General features: G+C 45.1%; 1 protein-coding gene across 1 annotated transcript in view; it reads left to right on the plus strand.

Moving 5' to 3' along the window:
• Window positions 1–255: 255 nt before the first annotated feature.
• The window catches only part of LOC147435075 (uncharacterized), a 61,961-nt gene continuing 42,889 nt past the window's right edge, over window positions 256–19,327 (plus strand). The window contains exon 1 of the mRNA XM_086491438.1: window positions 256–2,394. Coding sequence (XP_086347564.1) covers window positions 331–2,394 — 2,064 coding nt within the window. The 5' untranslated portion in view covers window positions 256–330. The remainder of the gene's footprint in view (window positions 2,395–19,327) is intronic.

Raw genomic sequence — 19,327 nt, forward strand, 5'->3', positions numbered from 1 at the left:
GTAAGAATAGAGTTGACTGGTGCAACCATGAACACGAGTGCTGGTCGGAAAAGCTCAGAATTGGGCTATTTTGGCTAGCAAGCGAGGAGGCTTCATTAAATAGGACTTGTCTCAAACATCTAGATAACAACTATGTGCTAACTATAATGTCTACCTGAGTTCTTTAAACTGTTTATCCATTTTAACCATTGTTAAGGGTGAGGGAGTAAAATATATCTTCATGTGAAAGATAAGGTGCTACTTAAACCTAGGCTAAACCTCGAGGAGATCCTTTACACACAGGGAGGACAAGCTTCCACACCTATCCTCCAGGTTCAAGCCTGTGTGGCCATGGCGACCTCGTACATATTGCGTCCTCTATGCACTTCACACCTCCTATATCCAACACCGTCTTCCGAAGACAGAGTTTGTTGCTGCAATGGTCTGCGGGGCAGAAGAAGGGCTGTGCTGCGCCCAACTCTTATCCTGTCCTGCCCTCGCGACTGTAGTCTGCGTAGCGACTTCTCTCTACTCTCGGTTAAGCTCACGTCCTCGACTGCACGATTCAGTGGAGTGATTCTCTCTCAAGGTAACTTCACAGGGCAAGCAAATGCAGTAGCTGATGCAAATGTCAGCGCAACGTTCAGCAATCCGCTTGTTGAAACACAGCCTCTTTTGGATGCAAGCTCTACAGATTCTAATGGTAGCGCCAGCCCCAGTCCCAGTCCCGCTGCAGACTCAGGGCCTGATTTTGGCCCTGAATTTGATTATCAGGTTTATGCTGCTAATACCATGATACGCTATGAGCCTCCGCCCCCTCCCCGCATTCCTTTTGGTGGTCCCTTTGAAGACTACTACGATGAGTATGTTGGTGTCGACTACGTACCCAAACAGGAGAAGCCCACCAGTAGCTTCCTCATGTTCCTAGAAAGCTTGAATGAAAAGAGAGCAGAGGAGGAGGCCAAACTCAGAGAGAAGGACCCTTCCAGGCCACCGTTCAACCCGAAACCCAACAAGCATCTCTTTGAAGGTAGCAAGCCGTTATTCACCATACCAAGGCCTATACAGCCTGCACATGTACCTCGTGACTATGTACCTCCTTCATTGGATCCAAATGTCAATACCACTCCGAAGAGAATATTCTCGCCTATGCCTCCCAGAAAGCCAAAGCCACAGCCACAGCCACAGCCAACAGAGTCGACGACGACAACACCCATCGACAAGGAGGATGCTTTGTCACAGGCAGCTGCCAGACCCATTCAGCCAGTAGGTGTTGAAGAATTTTCACCTACAGGCACAGCAGACCAGCCATCAACGTCTGTTGGCTCCTTGTCATCATCTTCTGATGGAAGGCCATTGGCTTCAGATGGTTCTCCTTCCCCTCCACCTTTGGGAAGTGCATTTTCTACTCCTGCCACCCATACCGAGGAGCCAAGCTTTGGTGGAAGAACCTTATCACCCCAGTTAAGGTCCACAGGAGATAGTTCTGATGCTAGGGTCTTGTCTCCATCCACAAGACCATTTGAAGAAACCTCCAGCAAGCCCCTTTTCCCATCAACAAGACCATTTGAAGCCCCCGCTGATGCAAGTGGATCTCTATTTCCACAGACTAGACCTGCCAGTAGTGATTCAAGGCTAGTGACTAACGAGCCCACTTCTTCTACAAGCAAACCAATTGAGGAAAGCAGGCCATTGGATGAAGGTAAGGGGGAGAAGCCATTTATCTTTCAAAGAAGTAGTACGGAGGCAAGCAGGCCACCTGGTCCTAGTTATCCTATGATTTCCTCTCCAGGAAGACCTTCAAATGTCATTAATGGAAGTGGCACTTCGGCTTTTCCACAAACTAGGCCCTTCGAATCAAGTGCTACCTTCTCGCCAGGTCAGCCAGCAGCAGAACCGCTCAGTACTGCTATGGCAGCTTCTCCATCGATCCCTCTCAACAGGAATGTTGAGTCTAATCAGGGGCTGTCCCGACAAGCTTTTGGAATGATTCACGATGGCCCTGGACAATTGGTACGGACTTCAGAGTACTATGAGCCCCAGGAGGGAGATATTGTTCTGGGTGTGGTCACTTACGCAGATGAAGATGAATTGAGCTTAGAAATTGGAGGCAGGGTTCCTGCAATTATGACTATGAGAGACTTCCAACCATTTACAGAGATTGGAGCCGATTCTTTCTTCAAAATTCCAGATGATGACAGCAGTGAGAATGTTGAAGGTTCTGAGGCACTGCCTCAGGGGAAAGTTTTACTGGTTGAAGACAAAGCAGCCAATGATGGCATTTATCGTGGTGAGAATGTCAACATGGGTACCATTGTTGTTGCTGAAGTCCAAAGCAGAGCACTGGTGGAAGGCAGACCCGTTCTGACTTGTAGAAGATTGGCACGGAGTCTTGCATTTGTACGAGTTGAACAGGTTTGCTGCTTTGCCTCATCTGAATGGAATAGTCAGCCTTCGTTTTTGCGACGTGGTTGTGAATATGCTTCTTTGTCTGAAAGCCAGACCGTCTCGCCACTGCCATCCCTGAGGTACTTCAGTTAGAGAGGGCATGGTAAGACTGGCTGCACATCCAGGCCACACCTTACCCTGAATAGGAAGGATTAGTTCTTCTTTGGGGTTTAGTCACTAGGGACTATTTTCACTCTTACATTAGAGGTAAAGGTGCTTTTTGTTCGCACTTGAATGGGGTTCTTAGAGATGCTAGGTTCGAGAGGTCACTGAGCTGACAAGGAAACTTTGTGCTTGTTCGTAGTACTTAATACGAACTGTCTGGGTGACTTCTCAAGGTCAATTCTACATGCTAAAGTTTTTTGGAAAAAAGGTTAAACCAATATTTTGCCATTCAGAATGTGGTCTTTTTGTCACCCCATCATGTATTACTAAGGATAGAGTAGAGCATTCAAATGGATTTCAGGATCTTTAAAATCATGAAATGTTCTACTTGGCGAACACATTATTCTTACCGAAGATTCTACTGAGACCAAAGGTCTTTTGCTACATGTCAAGTTTCTCTAGAGTTCTACTAAGAAAGTTTGTGCGTCTGATCATTTTCATTGTCCAGCCAGGTGCAGATACTCTTTCTCTAGAAAGGTGGTCCATTCTAATCCCTTGGTCAAAGACAGAATTCTCCCTAGCATGGCAGTAATGTTTTTTTTTCGTTTGGAGGGCTTGATCCTTTGTATTACATAAGCAAAGTTACCCGAGAGCCGAAAGGCATTACAAAAAGCTTGTAGGCATCACAGACAAATTGGCATTGAAAAAAACTCGGAATACAATATGGGCATAGACCATAGGGAAAATTACTAGGGATGCTAAGGCACACCATAGGGATATACAATCTAAGAGCTGAATGGCAAAGCGAGTGGAGTAAGAAGGTAAAGGATTGTTTCGTAGGGGTGAGCCTTGGAAGCAAATTTTATACCATGCTTTGTCATGTGCCTCTCCTCGTTTTGCGTTCATGGATTGTAATGCGCAGCGGCAATGATTTACGGTGAATGCTCAAGATGAGCGCTCAATGCGTACTCAAGGTCCCTTTTTCTGAATGAGAGAGTTCCTTTTACTTCATTAAGATGTGTAAAGACTAGAGAGGAGAGAATGGTACTGTGAGTGAAGGTTCTGTGAGTGATAGAGAGAGAGAGAAGACTTAACACTAGATGGGTCCCAAACCGCTCCAAGGGCCCCTCTCTCTATCGCTAGAGAGGTATTTGCTTCAGATCGCACAATGCTATTACAATAGTCCTAGACGTTGAGGTGCTGATGGGATCTTGCTGTAGATGCTTGGTTCTATGTGGCTAAGGGCTGAAAATGCAAAACACTTGGGCGGGTCTGCTGATGCCGAAGGTGTTGGTGATGGAAACACGGATGGATGCTGAAGGAAAACGCTAGGATATTGTTGGGTATTGGGTACTGATCTTATGATGCTCCCAATGGGGACCAAGGGGTTGCTTGTATAGGTGCTTTCGTGATTTACCATATATTAATAGATGACTTAATTGACTGTTCATATGCCTAAATGTCTAAGGGACTATGCTGTGCAAGTGAGGGTATGCAACTATGACCTGCTTCATCATGCACATCCTTCTCACAAAGTGCCATACTAGATCCTAAGCTAACTAAGACTGATGCTAAACTATAGCAGTAGCTTGTCCATGTGGCTCCAGTGCAATGCGCTCGTGACATGGATAGTGATGGCGCTTGGTGCTCGACCATTTGTTTCAATTTTACAGATGCACCTTTGGATATCACATTTGTCTCCATTTATGTGTTGCTTGCTGAGGATTTGGATGGATCTGCGTCCTGCTTTGATTCGACACATACCTTGTTGTTGGGAGGAGTAAGAAAGCAACCACTTATTTGGAATGCATATGGCACATATGTAGAGGGGGCGAAAACTAGGAGAGAGGACCCACATTGATCGGGCTAGATGGGAGGATGGTTTGATAGCATCCTTACTTTATGGGTCAAAGCTTCCTTGGTTGGTGCAAAGACATTGGAGCTACCTATGGGATTAGGAGAGGGGTTGCAACACACATGCGAGAGATTGATGTGGCTATTCTTGTTGACTAGCATGGCCTCATTGGGGGTCATACTTTTTTACCCTCTCATCAAGGCTAGTGGGTGTTTTTTCATCCTCACTCAAGACACCCAATCGTTGTGAAGCATGGGACATAGGTGTTTTGACATTGCAGAGATTGGCCATCATGGCTATCACATTAGACTCGCTTGTGAGGGTAAGGTCTATCTCGATCACCGATTAGATGCTAATTGGGAGCTTGTTAGATCGGTGGGCTTGGTGGGGAGGCGCTTTTGTGCTGACTTTGTTTTCAGAGCAAACGAGTCACTGTTTTGGAGGGTGTGGATTTGGCCGGGACGACCACTGGTTGAGTTGGATTGGGTTTCTGTTGAGTGACAATGGCCTTCTTTAGAGGCTAATTGGGCACCTCTTTCCTATCTTGAGTACACTCTATCCCTTCGGAGGAGGATCATCTTGAGGACACGATACCATAGTTACATGGGACGGCGGGTTGGGGTTGGGAACAGGGACAAGGACGGGGACGGGACGGCAAAAGTCAGGAAACGGGGACGGTGGTCGGAACGGCAAAAAAAAAAGAAGAGTTTTTTTTGGCATTTTTTGACCTACACACATGCCATACACATAGAGCATCACTTTGACCACAAATTTACACTGAATAGACCAAAGAACATTAGTCATATAGACGCAAATGTGCTAATAAGACATCGAGAAATGAGGACCCAAAGGGTGGCTATTATAGCCATTGGGGTGCTTCAAAGTTCAAACATATGGCTGTTGGAGAGAAACTAGCCACAAAAAAGTTCTGTGCCAACCCCTGCCGTTCCCTGCCGTCCCCCTGCTGTGTCACCGGGATGTTTTGACTGCATTCCCACTTGGCAAGCCGTTTGCCGTCCGTCCCCACCCATCCCCATCCCGGTCTCGTCCGTCCACCATCCCTAGGCTCCGTCCCCTGTTACTATGCACGATACCGAACTGTCACGTGCACAATTACCCTATGTGTACGTGGACAAGCTACTTCATGACTAGGGATCAATTCAGTTTAGTTCAGTCAGTCTAGCTTAGGAAGTGTTCTGGCACTTTTGTGAGTTTGTTCGTAGACCATGCATGTCTAGACACTTAGAGTAGATGCATATCCTCTGGTTGCACACAACATGACCATTAGATTTTCAGTCAGAACCCATCGGGAGCATTTTTACAGTGCATAGACCTATTTTCCCTATTTTAGCCAATTTTCACTTATTATTTTTAAGTGACTTTTGTTGGGAAACTGGGTAGGGCAAAATGAGTAAGGATCTATATAAGAAAACCTAGCACTAGCACTTTTTGGCAGAAGAGGCAACAGGGACCAGACATCCGGCATTAGTGCACCTTCTCAGCAAGACCCCCCGGCATGATCACCTAGCATTTTCAGCCAAGACAAAGCCGAGCGTTTTCAGCATTGTAGATAAGCCAACGTTTTGCAATTGCAGCAGCCTGGTGACATCAGGACCAAGCAGAAGCATAGCGTTTTTGCTGTAGTCTCCATATCAGCCCTAGCGTTTTTGGGATCAGCAAGCACCCAAAGCCTAGTGTTTTCAGCATTGCAGATCAGCCAACGTTTTGCAGTTGCAGCAACAATAGAGGTAGCATTTGGACAAGTGTCCTCCTTTCCTCTTTGAGAGAGAGGGCTTGAATAATTAATTAATTAAAATAAATTCTCATTGGACCCCTTTAAATGCCATCCAATAGGCTTTAGGCACAACATCAAGGCAACATGGGTAGGTGCTTGACATGTGTCCTTAATGCCTCTTGAGTCTCGGGCTTACCTTGAGAGAGTGCGCGTGTGTTCTCTCTCATCCCCTACTCTTAGGGCTCGTCCCCTCCTATGTAGGAGTCAAGTTTGACTCTGAAACACCTCAAGAACCTTAGTCATGAATCACCTCAAGCACCTTAGTTGCTTGTCGTCAAGCACGACAAGCACCTCAAGCACCGGCAACATCAGGATCAAGCAGAAGCATAGCGTTTTTGCAGCTGTCTCCAGATCAGCCCTAGCGTTTTTGGGATCAGCAAGCACCCCTAGCGTTTTGCAGGTTCTGTCACAAAGTGATGACGTGTTTGCCTGAGAGCATGCGGAAACCCTAACCCTGAATGTTGTTGAAAACCCTAATTCTGGAAATCCTAAAATCTGCCAGAAATACTAAAAACAGTAGAAACCCTAACCCTAACCCTAACCCTAACCCTAACCCTAAAAGGGCAGCAGGCTGAAATCTCGGAAAAAGCGCTGACATGATGACGTGGCACCGTACGGAATTTTCCGCAAAGTACGGAGCTGCTTTTTGGCTGAATTTGCGTGGCCAGCTTTTGAATCTACGCAAATTATGAGAAAGAGAGAGAGGAAGTTTTTGCTTTATTTGTTGAAGCTCAAGAGAGCTTGTGAGAGAAAGAGCCCTTGCTTTATTTTTCAGGCTTTTGATTTTAAGCTTTTGGGGCTCCGCTTTTGGCATCCCTTGTAAAATAAACATGTGAGTCGGGCTCTCACTCTGCAGAGCATCCGGACTAAGAGTCTGAGAGTGAGACCCGACCCATTCTTGTACTTTGAACACTGATTAATACATAAAGAAATACCGAAAGGGGGCTCCAGTCTCTGGGGCCAATATCTCTAGGCACGAAACTCCGCGGGGCCAGTGCAAATCTATTGTGAACTGTGAATTGTTTTGAAGTGGTTATTTGGTGCTGTCGTGATTGATTCTTGACTTGGAGTGTCCAAGTCAATTACAGTGGTATCAGAGCACGGTCAATTTCTCTTCTACGGGAAATCCGATCCCCAATTTTTTTTCCGCGGCACCTATGGCTTCACGCAAGGATCAGTCAACTCCCTCTACATCCGGAGATCCGGGCAGGGATCACAACGAAGATTCCGGCAGAGAGTATGGCCCGCCTCGGCCTACTCAGGCGGAGCAACGAGAGATGAAGCGTCGTCAATTGATCGGCGATGCAATAAAGATGATACTCAGTTTTGCGAAGGACCCGAAATTGACAAAATATATGAGAGCGAGACTTCTTTCCAGGAAGTTTACGAGCAGTGGCAGAAAAGCACAACCCCACTCCCGAAACCCGCTCTCAAGAAATCTTCTGCTCACAAGAAATATTCAGAGAAGGAATTAGAAGAGGTGGTTGATGCACGGATTGCTCAGCTTTTTGATGCGCAGAATAAAGCTAAAAAGTGCGGCAAAAAGCAAAAGAAAGGCACTAATTTCCCGGGTTATTTGGGTCGTCAGTAGACATTTGATAAGGCAAAGAAACAGAAGAAGCGTGTTCGATTTGAAGGAGTACCTAGTTCTTCTTCTTCTTCTTCTGACAGTTCTTCTAGCTCTTCGGATTCGAGCGAAGAAGACAGAAAAGGCAAAAAGCGAAGCAAGAAACAACGCTTCGGAAAGGGCAAGAAAAAGGCAAAGAAGTCTAAATCTCGCCCAGTGAGTGACAATTCTACAGAGGACTCGTCTACAGAGTTCAGACTCTGATGATGGCAACTTTTATGCGAACAAGAAGAATTTTTATAAAGCCAACCAGTATGACTTTCTGGAAGATAAAAGTAGGAAAGTTCGAGAGTTTAAGGAAGGTGGACAGTCGATCAAATTTGACACTTTTTCAGAATACAAAGATGCTTCGAAGGCTTTGTCTTTTATACAGCAGTTTGACATCGCTTTCGCGGGAGGACGCTACTCAAAGCACTCCAAGATTCGGAGACCTGCCTCTTATTTTACGGGGAATGCTCGAACTTGGTGGTCCACACTTCTTTTAAACAAGACTGCGCGAGTTAAATGGATGAAATTTAAGAAGCTTTTTATTTCTTCTTGGTTGACTCAAGAGTATGAACGCGATATACAAGCTGCTTGGAACCATCTTCGGATGACCAAGAGAGATATAGTGGATACTTATTGCGAGAGATTCTGGAGCTCTTTTCTACCCACCTCTTCATTCAAGAAGATCTCATTCACAGAGCAGATTGAGCTGTTTACCTGGGTCTACCTACAGAGATCCAAGATCACTGTTTGGAACAGAAATCTGCTTCTATTCAAGAGTTGATGAGTCATGCGAAGCGGGGTTTTGCCATTCACTCTGGCAGTCTGACCTACCCCACCGATGAGATCATGACACAACGAGCCGAACAGACTTCAACAAATGAAAGTAGAATGAAAGAGCAACTCAGAAAAGAAGGATGCACGACCCAAGCTTACTCCTGAGGAGAGAGCTTGCTTCATCAGGGAGGGGAAGTGCTTTGGATGCGGGGAACATGGACATATCTCCGCGAAATGCCCCAACAAGGCACCGAATGAACAAGATGAAGAAAGGCCAGAAAGTTCTAAAGCAGCTGAGAGACGTGGCAGAAAAGGCAGATAAAAAGCAGAACTGGTACCACATGGCGTGGGACCTGAACCGAATCAAATGAATGAAAGTACAAACTTTGCCGTTTTTTTTTTTTGGGGCAAAGTGAAGGATTAGGAAGCTCTTTTGAAGGAGCCAATGCCAACTTCTTTTCACTTGGAATTGGCGGCTCGATTTTCAACTACGCTCAACAGGCTGAGGCCACAAGCGGGGGTAGTTCGAGTGGCACCCGGACGGGATGTTGCCATTACACGGAGCATTGGCAAACGTCGTTTGCAATGACATGGGTGTTCAGGGCATGCGAGTGACGTTCTACTCGAAATCCCTTGGTACCACAAGAACTACGTCGTGGTTGACTACTTGGCCAAGAAATCGACTTTGACAAATGAAGGGCTCAGAGATTGTATCAATGAACTTCAGTTTCTTTACTCATTCTTTTGGGAGAAAATTGAACGATGGATAAAGATCGAATATGTTTTGACCTGAACAAAAGAACGCCAAGATTTTTCTCCACACTCATGCCGATTGCTTTTTAGAGGGCCTGAAGATCATACCATTGATCTGATACCTGGAAGCACACCACCGAACCGGCCACCTTACCGTGGGAGCCGAGCACGGAATGAAGAGACTATGAACCAAGTGAAAGACCTCTTGGAAAAGGGTCTTGTCCAGCCTAGTACTTCACGGTATTGCTCTCCAGAGTTGTTGGTTTTGAAGAAAGACGGATCTTGGAGAATGTGCATCGATTATAGAGCTCTCAACGAAATCACCATCAAGAATAGATTTCCAATTCCTAGGATCAATGATATACTCGACAGGTTACAGGAATCCTCTGCTTGAGCAGGATTAATTTGAAGAGTGGATATCATCAAATCAGAATCGCGCTGGGAGACGTCTACAAGACAGCTTTTCGGACGACTTTTGGGTTATTTGAGTTTTTGGTGATGCCTTTTGACTTAACCAATGCTCCTGCAACATTTAACCGGATGATCGACAGGATTTTTCGAGAGTACAGGCTATTTGTTGGCACTTTTTTGACGATATCATTGTTTTCTCTAAGAATGAGGCAAAACACAGAGATCATCTTCTTCAGAGATTCACTTTTTGGGACACATTGTCTCAGCAGCAAGAGTGCAAATGGATCCGGCCAAGATAGACACTATCTGTGATTGGCCCGATTTGAAGAATGTCTATGAAGTTAGAAGCTTCTTGGGACTGTGTTCGTACTACAGGCGGTTCATTCGGAAGTTTGCAGAGGTTGCTTTCCCTTTGCATATGTTGACATAGAAAGGAGTCCCTTTCTCGTGGGGACCCACAGAGGTGACTACCTGTTAGACATTGAAAGAGAAATTGACTACGGGACCAGTTTTGACTTTGCCAGACTTACAGAAGTCATTTGAAGTATATTGTGATGCTTGTGGTCGTAGTCTGGGTGCGGTCTTAATGCAAGAAGGCCATGTCATTGCTTACGAGAGCCGATTGTTCTCAAGGCTAGAAATGACAACACAAATTTATGAGAAAGAGCTTTTGCCGGTTATCGATGCTCTTACTCAGTGGCGGCATTACCTACTCGGAGCGGATTTTTGTCTTTACAGACCATCAGAGTTTGCGCTACTTCTTGTCATAGAAGCAACTTTCGGAAAAGCAGATGCGGTGGGCGAACATCTTGTCACAGTTTCACTTCTAGATTGTCCATGTGCAGGGACAAAAGAATGTGGTGGCAAATGCTTTGTCTGGAAGCCGTTGGTTCTGGCTATTTCCTCTATACATCATAGTTGCTTTGAGGATATGGTCGATCAGTATGCCACAGATACAGATTTTGTATACGTTTTCACACAGATATGGGATGGGGAGACAATACCGAGATATTCCATTCGGGATGGCTACTTGATGAGAAAAACCATGTTGTGCGTTACACAACCGTTGAGCGAAAAGGTTATTCTGAATGCCACTGTCCACCTTTTACGGGTCACCGCGGCATTGCTACCACCATGAAAGGGGTAGAGAGATACTTTTGGCGGAGACTCAAGAAGGATGTGAAAGAGTTTGTACGCAATTGCTTAGTATGCCAAAAGGTCAGGTCAAACAGGCATAAAGCACAGGGATTGTTACAGCCTTTATCCATACCCACCCGCCCCTGGGAAAGTATTGCAATGGATTTCATTTTTGATCTCCCGAAAACACCGAGTGGTCACGATGGTATTTGGACTGTTATTGACAGATTTAGCAAACAGGCTCATTTCATTCCAAGGAAGAAAACAGTCAAGCCGGATCACTTAGCGAGACTGTTTGTGGCCCAGATCTTCAGATTACATGGCATGGCTAAGACAATAGTCTCCGTTAGGGACCCCAAATTTACGAGTTTGTTTTGGAAGGCAATTTGGGAGAACATTGCCACGCGGTTGCAGTTCTCGTCATCGTTCCACCGGAAAGGAGAGGCTTTTTCCAAAGCTTAGTATGTGATACTACGGACCTTTCCAGATCACTGAAAAGATAAATGATGTCTCCTTCCGATTGAAACTGCCCGATACTTGGAGGATTCACAATGCATTTCATGTGAGTCTCTTGAAACCTTTTAAAGGTGATGTGCCTGATGCTGGGGGAGCCTGATGAGCAACCCGAAGTGGAAGAAAACGAGGAGATCCTTGTTCATGAACAGATTTTGGCACATAAGGATACGAAGATTTAAGGTGAAGTCCGAAGGCGGTTCTTGGTTAAGTTCAAGAACTATCCCGCATTGGATGCGAAGTGGATGGAGGAGGAGGACTTAGCAGATATTACTCAGATTGTGAAACTTTACCTCGATGCTTTTGGTTTAGCATAGTCTACTCCAAATGGAACTAGAATTCAGCTTGGCCGGAGATCTGGTGTAGTGGGATGCACAAGAGGGGAGTCACTGCTCCTTTGTCAACAGATGCCTTGATTTTGATACTAAAGTCATTGATGTCTCTTTGAGCTTCAGGGATACTGAGAGCTGACAATATTCTGCTGGACGACTTTATGAAATGGAATTCTTGATTATGGTACTGTCTTGTTCTTGACTATTTTAAGTGCAGGAACTGATAGACGAAATGTCTGCAGCATTTTGGTCTGATTGATCCCGAATAGACATGATGATTGCAATACGGGTTAGTCAATCGGACATCGATGAGGTCCCGATTGGATCTAGATGCGATTGCTAGCTACATTGCCGATAAACCATGGTCTAAGATCCGAATGAATGTTGAATGTCATGTGATGTCTAGTGATGTTGTCACAAAGTGATGACGTGGCGGACAGCAAAAACCCTAATTTCTGCCAGAAACCCTAAAATTCCTGCAAACCCTAATTTTTGCCAAAAACCCTAAATTCCGGAAATCGCGGAGGCGGATTATTAAAAAAAAAAATAAAAAAAAATAATTTTTTTTTTTGGAAAATGATGAGCGACGCGAATTTTGCTTTTGCTTTTTTTTTTATAAAAAAAAAAGAGAAAAGACTCTCTAAGAGAGAGAGAGAATTGATGCTTTTGATTTTAAAAGCTTTTGGGGCTCTGCTTTTGGGCATCCCTTGTAACCTTTAAATTAGTGGTGAGGGCCTCACTTCTCAGAGCATCTGGACGCAGAGTCTGAGAGTGAAACCCTAACCGCTCTCTTGTACTTTGATGATTGATTAATACAAAAAGAAATACCGAAAGGGGCGCCAGTCTTTGGGGCCAATATCTCTAGGCACGGAACTCCGCCGGGCCAGTGCAAATCTATTGTGATCTGTGAATTGTTTTGAAGTGGTTATTTGGTGCTGTCGCGGTTGATTCTTGACTTGGAGTGTCCAAGTTTGTTACAATGGTATCAGAGCACGGCCGATTTCTCTTCTACGGGAAATCCGATCTCCGAATTTTTTTTTCCGCGGCACCTATGGCTTCAGGCAATGATCAGTCGACTCCCTCTGCATCTGGAGATGCGGGCTGGGATCACAACGAAGATTCAGACAGAGAGTATGGCCCGCCTCGGCCTACTCAGGCGGAGCAAAGAGAGATGGAGCGTCGTCAATTGATTGGTGATGCAACAAAGATGATGCTCAATTTTGCCAAGGACCCGAAGATGGCAAAATATATGAACCAGGCCTCTTTGAAAGAGGTACAGATGGAGTGGCAGAGAACCACAACACCACTCCCGAAACCCGCTCTCAAGAAACCTTCTACCTCCAAGAAATATACGGAGAAGGAACTGGAGAACGTGGTTGATGCACGGATTGCTCAACTTTTCGACGTGCAAAAGAAAGGCAAAAAGCACGGCAAAAAGCAGAACAAAGGTACTGACTTCCCGGGATATTTGGGTCGTCAGTCGACATTCGACAAAGTAAAGAAACGGAAGAAGCGTGTTCGATTTGAAGGAGTACCCAGTTCTTCTTCTTCTTCTTCTGACAGTTCTTCTAGCTCCTCGGATTAGAGCGAAGAAGACAGAAAAAAAAGCAAAAAGCGAAGCAAGACACAAAGCTTCGGAACGGGCAAGAAAAAGGCAAAGAAGGCTACATCTCGCCCAGAGACTGACAGTTCTACTGAGGACTCGTCTACAGACAGCTCAGATTCCGATGACGGAAAGTTTTATGCGAACAAGAAGAATTTTTACAAAGCCAACCAGTATGACTTTCTCGAAGATAACAGCAAGAAAGTCCGAGAGTTTAAGGAAGGTGGCCACTCGATCAAGTTTGATACTTTTCAGGATACTCAGATGCTTCGAAGGCTTTGTCTCTTATACAGCAGTTTGACATCGCTTTCGCGGGAGGACGCTATTCAGAGCACTCCAAGATTCGGAGAGCTGCCTCTTACTCTGAGGGGAATGCTCGTACTTGGTGGTCCACGCTTCTATTAAGCAAGACTGTGCCAGTTACATGGCTGAAATTCAAGAGGCTTTTTTATTTCTTCTTGGTTGACTCAAGAGTTTGAGCGAGATATACGAGCTGCTTGGAACCATCTCCGGATGACCAAGAGCGATACAGTGAATTCTTATTGTGAAAGATTCTGGAGCTCTTTTCTACCCGCCTCTTCATTCAAGAAGATCTCGTTCAGAGAACAGATTAAGCGGTTTACCTTGGGTCTACCTACAGAGATCCGAAATCACTGCTTGGAACAGAAGTCGGCTTCTATTCAGGAGTTGATGAGTCATGCGAAGCGCGGCTTTGCCATTCACTCTGGCAGTCTGACCTACCGCACAGATGAGGCCATGACACAACGAGCCGAACAGACTTCTGGGAATGAAAGTAGAATGAAAAAGAGCAACCCAGAGAAAAAAAAAGGATGCACGACCCAAGCTTACTCCTGAGGAGAGAGCTCGCTTCATCAGAGAGGGGAAGTGCTTTGGATGCGGGAAACATGGACATATTTCCGCAAAGTGCCCTGATAAGGCACAGAAAGAACAGCATGATAAAGACGACGACAGGTCTGAGAGTTCGAGAGCAGCTGAGGAATGTGGCAGAAAAGGCAGATAGAAAAGCAGAACTGGTACCACATGGCGTGGGACCTGCACCGAATCTAATGAATGAAAGTACAAACTTTGCCGCTTTCGGGGCAAAGCGAAGGATCAGGAAGCTCTTTTGAAGAAGCCAAGGCCAACTTCTTTTCACTTGGAATTGGCGGCTCGACTTAGAACTGCGCCCGACAGACTGACGCCACTGGCGGAGGTAGTTCGACTGGCACCCGGATGGGATGTTGCCATTACACCGAGCATTGGCAAACTTCGTTTGCAATGACAGGGGTGTTCAGGGCACGTGAGTGACGTTCTACTCGGGATCCCTTGGTACCACAAGAACTACGCCGTGGTTTACTACCGGGCCGAGAAAGTGACTTTGATAAATGAAGGGCTTAGAGATTGTACTTGATGAACTTCAGTTTTCTTACTCATTCTTTTGGGAGAACTGAACCATGGATAAAAGTTGAATATGTTTTGACCTGAAGAAAAGAACGCCAAGATTTTTTTTTCTCCACGCTCATGCCGATTGCTTTTGAGAGGGCCTGAAGATCATACCATTGATCTGATATCTGGAAGCACACCACCGAATCGGCCACCTTATTGTGTGAGCCGAGTACAGAATGAAAAGATTATGAACTCAGTGAAAGACCTCTTGGAAAAGGGTCTTGTCCAACTTAGTACTTCACCGTATTGCTCTCCGGTGTTGTTGATTTTGAAGAAAGACAGATCTTGGAGAATGTGCATCGATTATAGCATTCTCAACGAAATCACCATCAAGAACAGATTTCCGATTCCTAGGATCGATGATATACTCGACAGGTTACAGGGATCCTCGTGCTTTAGCAGGATTGACTTGAAGAGTGGATATCATCAGATCAGGATAGCGCCAGGAGATGTCTACAAGACAGCTTTTCGGACGACTTTTGGGTTATTTGAGTTTTTGGTGATGCCTTTTGGCTTAACCAATGCTCCTGCGACATTTAACCGGATGATGGACAGGATTTTTCGAGAGTACAGGCTATTTGTTGGCACTTTCTTTGACGACATCATTGTTTTCTAGAAGAATGAGGCAGAACACAGAGATCATCTGCTTCAAGTCTTTTAGGCATTACGAGATCACACGCTAGTGATTAATGCAAAGAAAAGTGAATTTTTTCCTACCATGAATACACTTTTTGGGACACATTGTGTCAGCAACACAACAGGAGTGCAAATGGACCCGGCCAAGATAGAGACTATCCGTGATTGGCCCGATTTGAGGAATGTCCATGAAGTTAGAACCTTCTTGGGACTGTGTTCGTACTACAGGCGGTTCATACGAAAGTTTGAGGTTGCTTCCCCTTTGCATATCTTGACACAGAAAGGAGTACCTTTTTCGTGGGGACCCACAGAGGTGACTGCCTTTCAGACATTGAAAGAGAAATTGACTACGGAACCTATTTTGACTTTGCCGGACTTGCAAAAGTCATTCGAAGTATATTGTGATGCTTGTGGTCGTAGTCTGGGTGCGGTCTTGATGCAAGAAGGCCATGTCATAGCTTACGAGAGCCGTTTGTTCTCTAAGCCGGAGATGACAGCACAGATTTATGAGAAAGAGCTTTTGGCGGTTATCCATGCTCTTACTCAGTGGCGGCATTACCTACTCGGAGCGGATTTTATTGTCTTTACAGACCATCAGAGTTTGCGCTACTTCTTGTCATAGAAGCAGCTTTCGGAAAAGCAGATGCGGTGGGCGAACATCTTGTCACAGTTTCACTTCCAGATTGTCCATGTGCAGGGACAGAAGAATGTGGTGGCAGATGCTTTGTCTCGGAAACCGTTGGTTCTGGCTATTTCCGCGATACATCATAGGAGCTTCGAGGATATGGTCGATCAGTGTGCCACAGATACAGATTTTGCAGATATTTTCACACGGATACGGGATGGGGAGACAGTAGCTGGATACTCCCTTCGAGAAGGCTACTTGATGAAAAAGACTATGTTGTGCGTTACACAGCCGTTGAGGGAAAAGGTTATGACTGATTGCCACTGTCCACCTTTTACGGGTCACCGCAGCATTGCTACCACCATGAAAGGGGTAGAGAGAGATTTCTTTTGGCGGAGACTGAAAAAGGATGTGGAAGAGTTTGTGCGCAGTTGCTTGGTATGCTAGAAGGTCAAGTTTGACAGGCATAAGGCACAGGGATTGTTACAGCCTTTACCCATACCCACCCACCCCCCCTTGGGAAAATATTGAAATGGATTTCATTTTTTTTTTATCTCCCGAGAATACAGAATGATCACGATGATTTTCCGATTACATGGCACGCCTGAGACGATTGTCTCCGACAGAGACCCCAGATTTATGAGTTTGTTTTGGAAGGCAATTTGGGAGAACATTGGGACGCGGTTGCAGTTCTCGTCATCGTTCCACTTGCAGACTGACGGGCAATTTGAGATTGCCAATTCAGTGATTTTAGATTTATTGAAGTCTTGTATCTCGCATCAGAAGACTCAATGGGAAAAGAACTTACCTTTGGTGGAATTTGCCTACAATAACACGATACACTCTTCGACGGGGAAGACGCCATGAGAGATTGTTGAAACTGCTGCGAAGGTTCCATCCTTCCTGAGCACGAAAGATTAGAAATTTGAAGCGGATGAATATTCGCGAGATTTGGATACGGCTTTTGCCAAGGTTCACGAGACTTTACAGAAGTCTCAAGAACGACAGAAAAAGGCAGCGGATCGCCATCGTCGCGACTGGAAACTGAAGGAGGATGATTGGGTGCTCTTACTTTTGAGAAGGCACGCCTAAGAAAGAAAAAAGGAAAGGAGAGGCTTTTTCCAAAGCTTAATATGTGATACTACGGACCTTTCCAGATTACTGACAAGATAAATGATGTCTCCTTCCGATTGAAACTGCCAGATACTTGGAGGATTCACAATGCATTGCATGTGAGTCTCTTGAACCCTGTTAAGGGTGATGTGCCTAATGATGGGGAGCCTGATGAGCAACCCAAAGTGGAAGAAAACGAGCAGATCCTTGTTCCTGAACAGATTTTGGCACATAATGATACGAAGAAAGGTAAAGTCCGAAGGCGGTTCTTGGTCAAGTTCAAGAACTTTCCTGCATTTGATGCGAAGTGGATGGAGGAGGAGGACCTAGCAGATACTCCTCGGATTGTGAAACTTTACCTCGATGTTTTGGTTTAGCATAGTCTACTCCAAACGGAACCCAAAAACTCAGCTTGGCCGAAGATCTGGTGCAGTGGGATGCACAAGAGGGGAGTCGCTCCACTCCTTTGTCAACAGATGCCTCGATTTTGATACTAAAGTCACTGATGTCTCTTTGAGCTTCAGGGATACTGAGAGCTGACAGTATTCTGCTGGATGACTTTATGAAATGGAATTCCTGATTATGATACTGATTTGTTCTTGACTTCTTGTGAGTACAGGAACTGATAGACGAAATGACTGCAGCATTTTGGTCTGATTGATCTCGAATAGACATGGTTGCAATAGGGGTTAGTCAATCGGACATCGATGAGGTCCCGATTGGACCTAGATGTGATTGCTAGCTACATTGCCGATAAATCATGGTCTAAGATCCGAATGAATGTTGAATGTCATGTGATGTCCTGTGATGTCTGGTGATGTCCTGTGATGTCATGTGATGTGACTGTCGATTTTGTACATGTGCTAGATGTGTGTTCCTAGTACGTAGGTACTAACAGTCAGTGTCTGCTAAGACGGTTTATGGCTTTTGTCGGTTTTGCAGGCGTAATCGCGGTCGATTACAATGCTTTCAAGAGGGGGGTATGTCACAAAGTGATGACGTGGCGGACAGCAAAAACCCTAATTTCTGCCAGAAACCCTAAAATTCCTGCAAACCCTAATTTTTGCCAAAAACCCTAAATTCCGGAAATCGCGGAGGCGGATTATTAAAAAAAAAATTTAAAAAAAAATAATTTTTTTTTTTGGAAAATGATGAGCGACGCGAATTTTGCTTTTGCTTTTTTCTAAAAAAAAAAAGAGAAAAGACTCTCTAAGAGAGAGAGAGAACTGATGCTTTTGATTTTAAAAGCTTTTGGGGCTCTGCTTTTGGGCATCCCTTGTAACCTTTAAATTAGTGGTGAGGGCCTCACTTCTCAGAGCATCTGGACGCAGAGTCTGAGAGTGAAACCCTAACCGCTCTCTTGTACTTTGATGATTGATTAATACAAAAAGAAATACCGAAAGGGGCGCCAGTCTTTGGGGCCAATATCTCTAGGCACGGAACTCCGCCGGGCCAGTGCAAATCTATTGTGATCTGTGAATTGTTTTGAAGTGGTTATTTGGTGCTGTCGCGGTTGATTCTTGACTTGGAGTGTCCAAGTTTGTTACAGATGTCGTGTGATGTGACTGTTGATTGGTACATGTGCTAGATGTGTGTTCCTTGTACGTAGGTACTAACAGTCAGTGTCTGCTAAGACGGTTTATGGCCTTTGTCTGTTTTGCAGGCGTAATCAAGGGCGATTACAATGCTTTCAAGAGGAGTGTATGTTACAAAGTGATGACGTGTCTGTCCGAGAGCATGGAAACCCTATCCCTGATTGCTGCTAAAAACCCTATTTCTGGAAACCCTAACCCTAAAACCTGCAAACCATAAATTTGCCAGAAATCCTAAAAACAACAAAAACCCTAACCCTAACCCTAACCCTAAAAGGGCAGCAGACTGAAATCCCGAAAAAAGTGCTGACATGATGACGTGGCACTGTACCGAATTTTTCGGAAATTGCGGAGCTGCTTTTTTGCTGAATTTGCGTGGCCAGCTTTTGAATCTACGCAAATTATGAGAGAGAGAGAGACAGAGAGAGAGAGAGAGAGAGAGAGAGAGAGAGAGAGAGAGAGAGAGAGAGAGAGAGAGAGAGAGAGAGAGTTTTTGCTTTATTTGCTGAAGCTTAAGAGAGCTTGTGAGAGAAAGAGCCTTTGCTTTATTTTTGAGGCTTTTGATTTTAAGCTTTTGGGGCTCTGCTTTTGGCAT

This window comes from Adiantum capillus-veneris, chromosome 19 (genome assembly GCF_014529385.1).
Source record: "Adiantum capillus-veneris isolate H3 chromosome 19, ASM1452938v2, whole genome shotgun sequence".
In the NCBI taxonomy this organism is placed as follows: Eukaryota; Viridiplantae; Streptophyta; class Polypodiopsida; order Polypodiales; family Pteridaceae; genus Adiantum; species Adiantum capillus-veneris.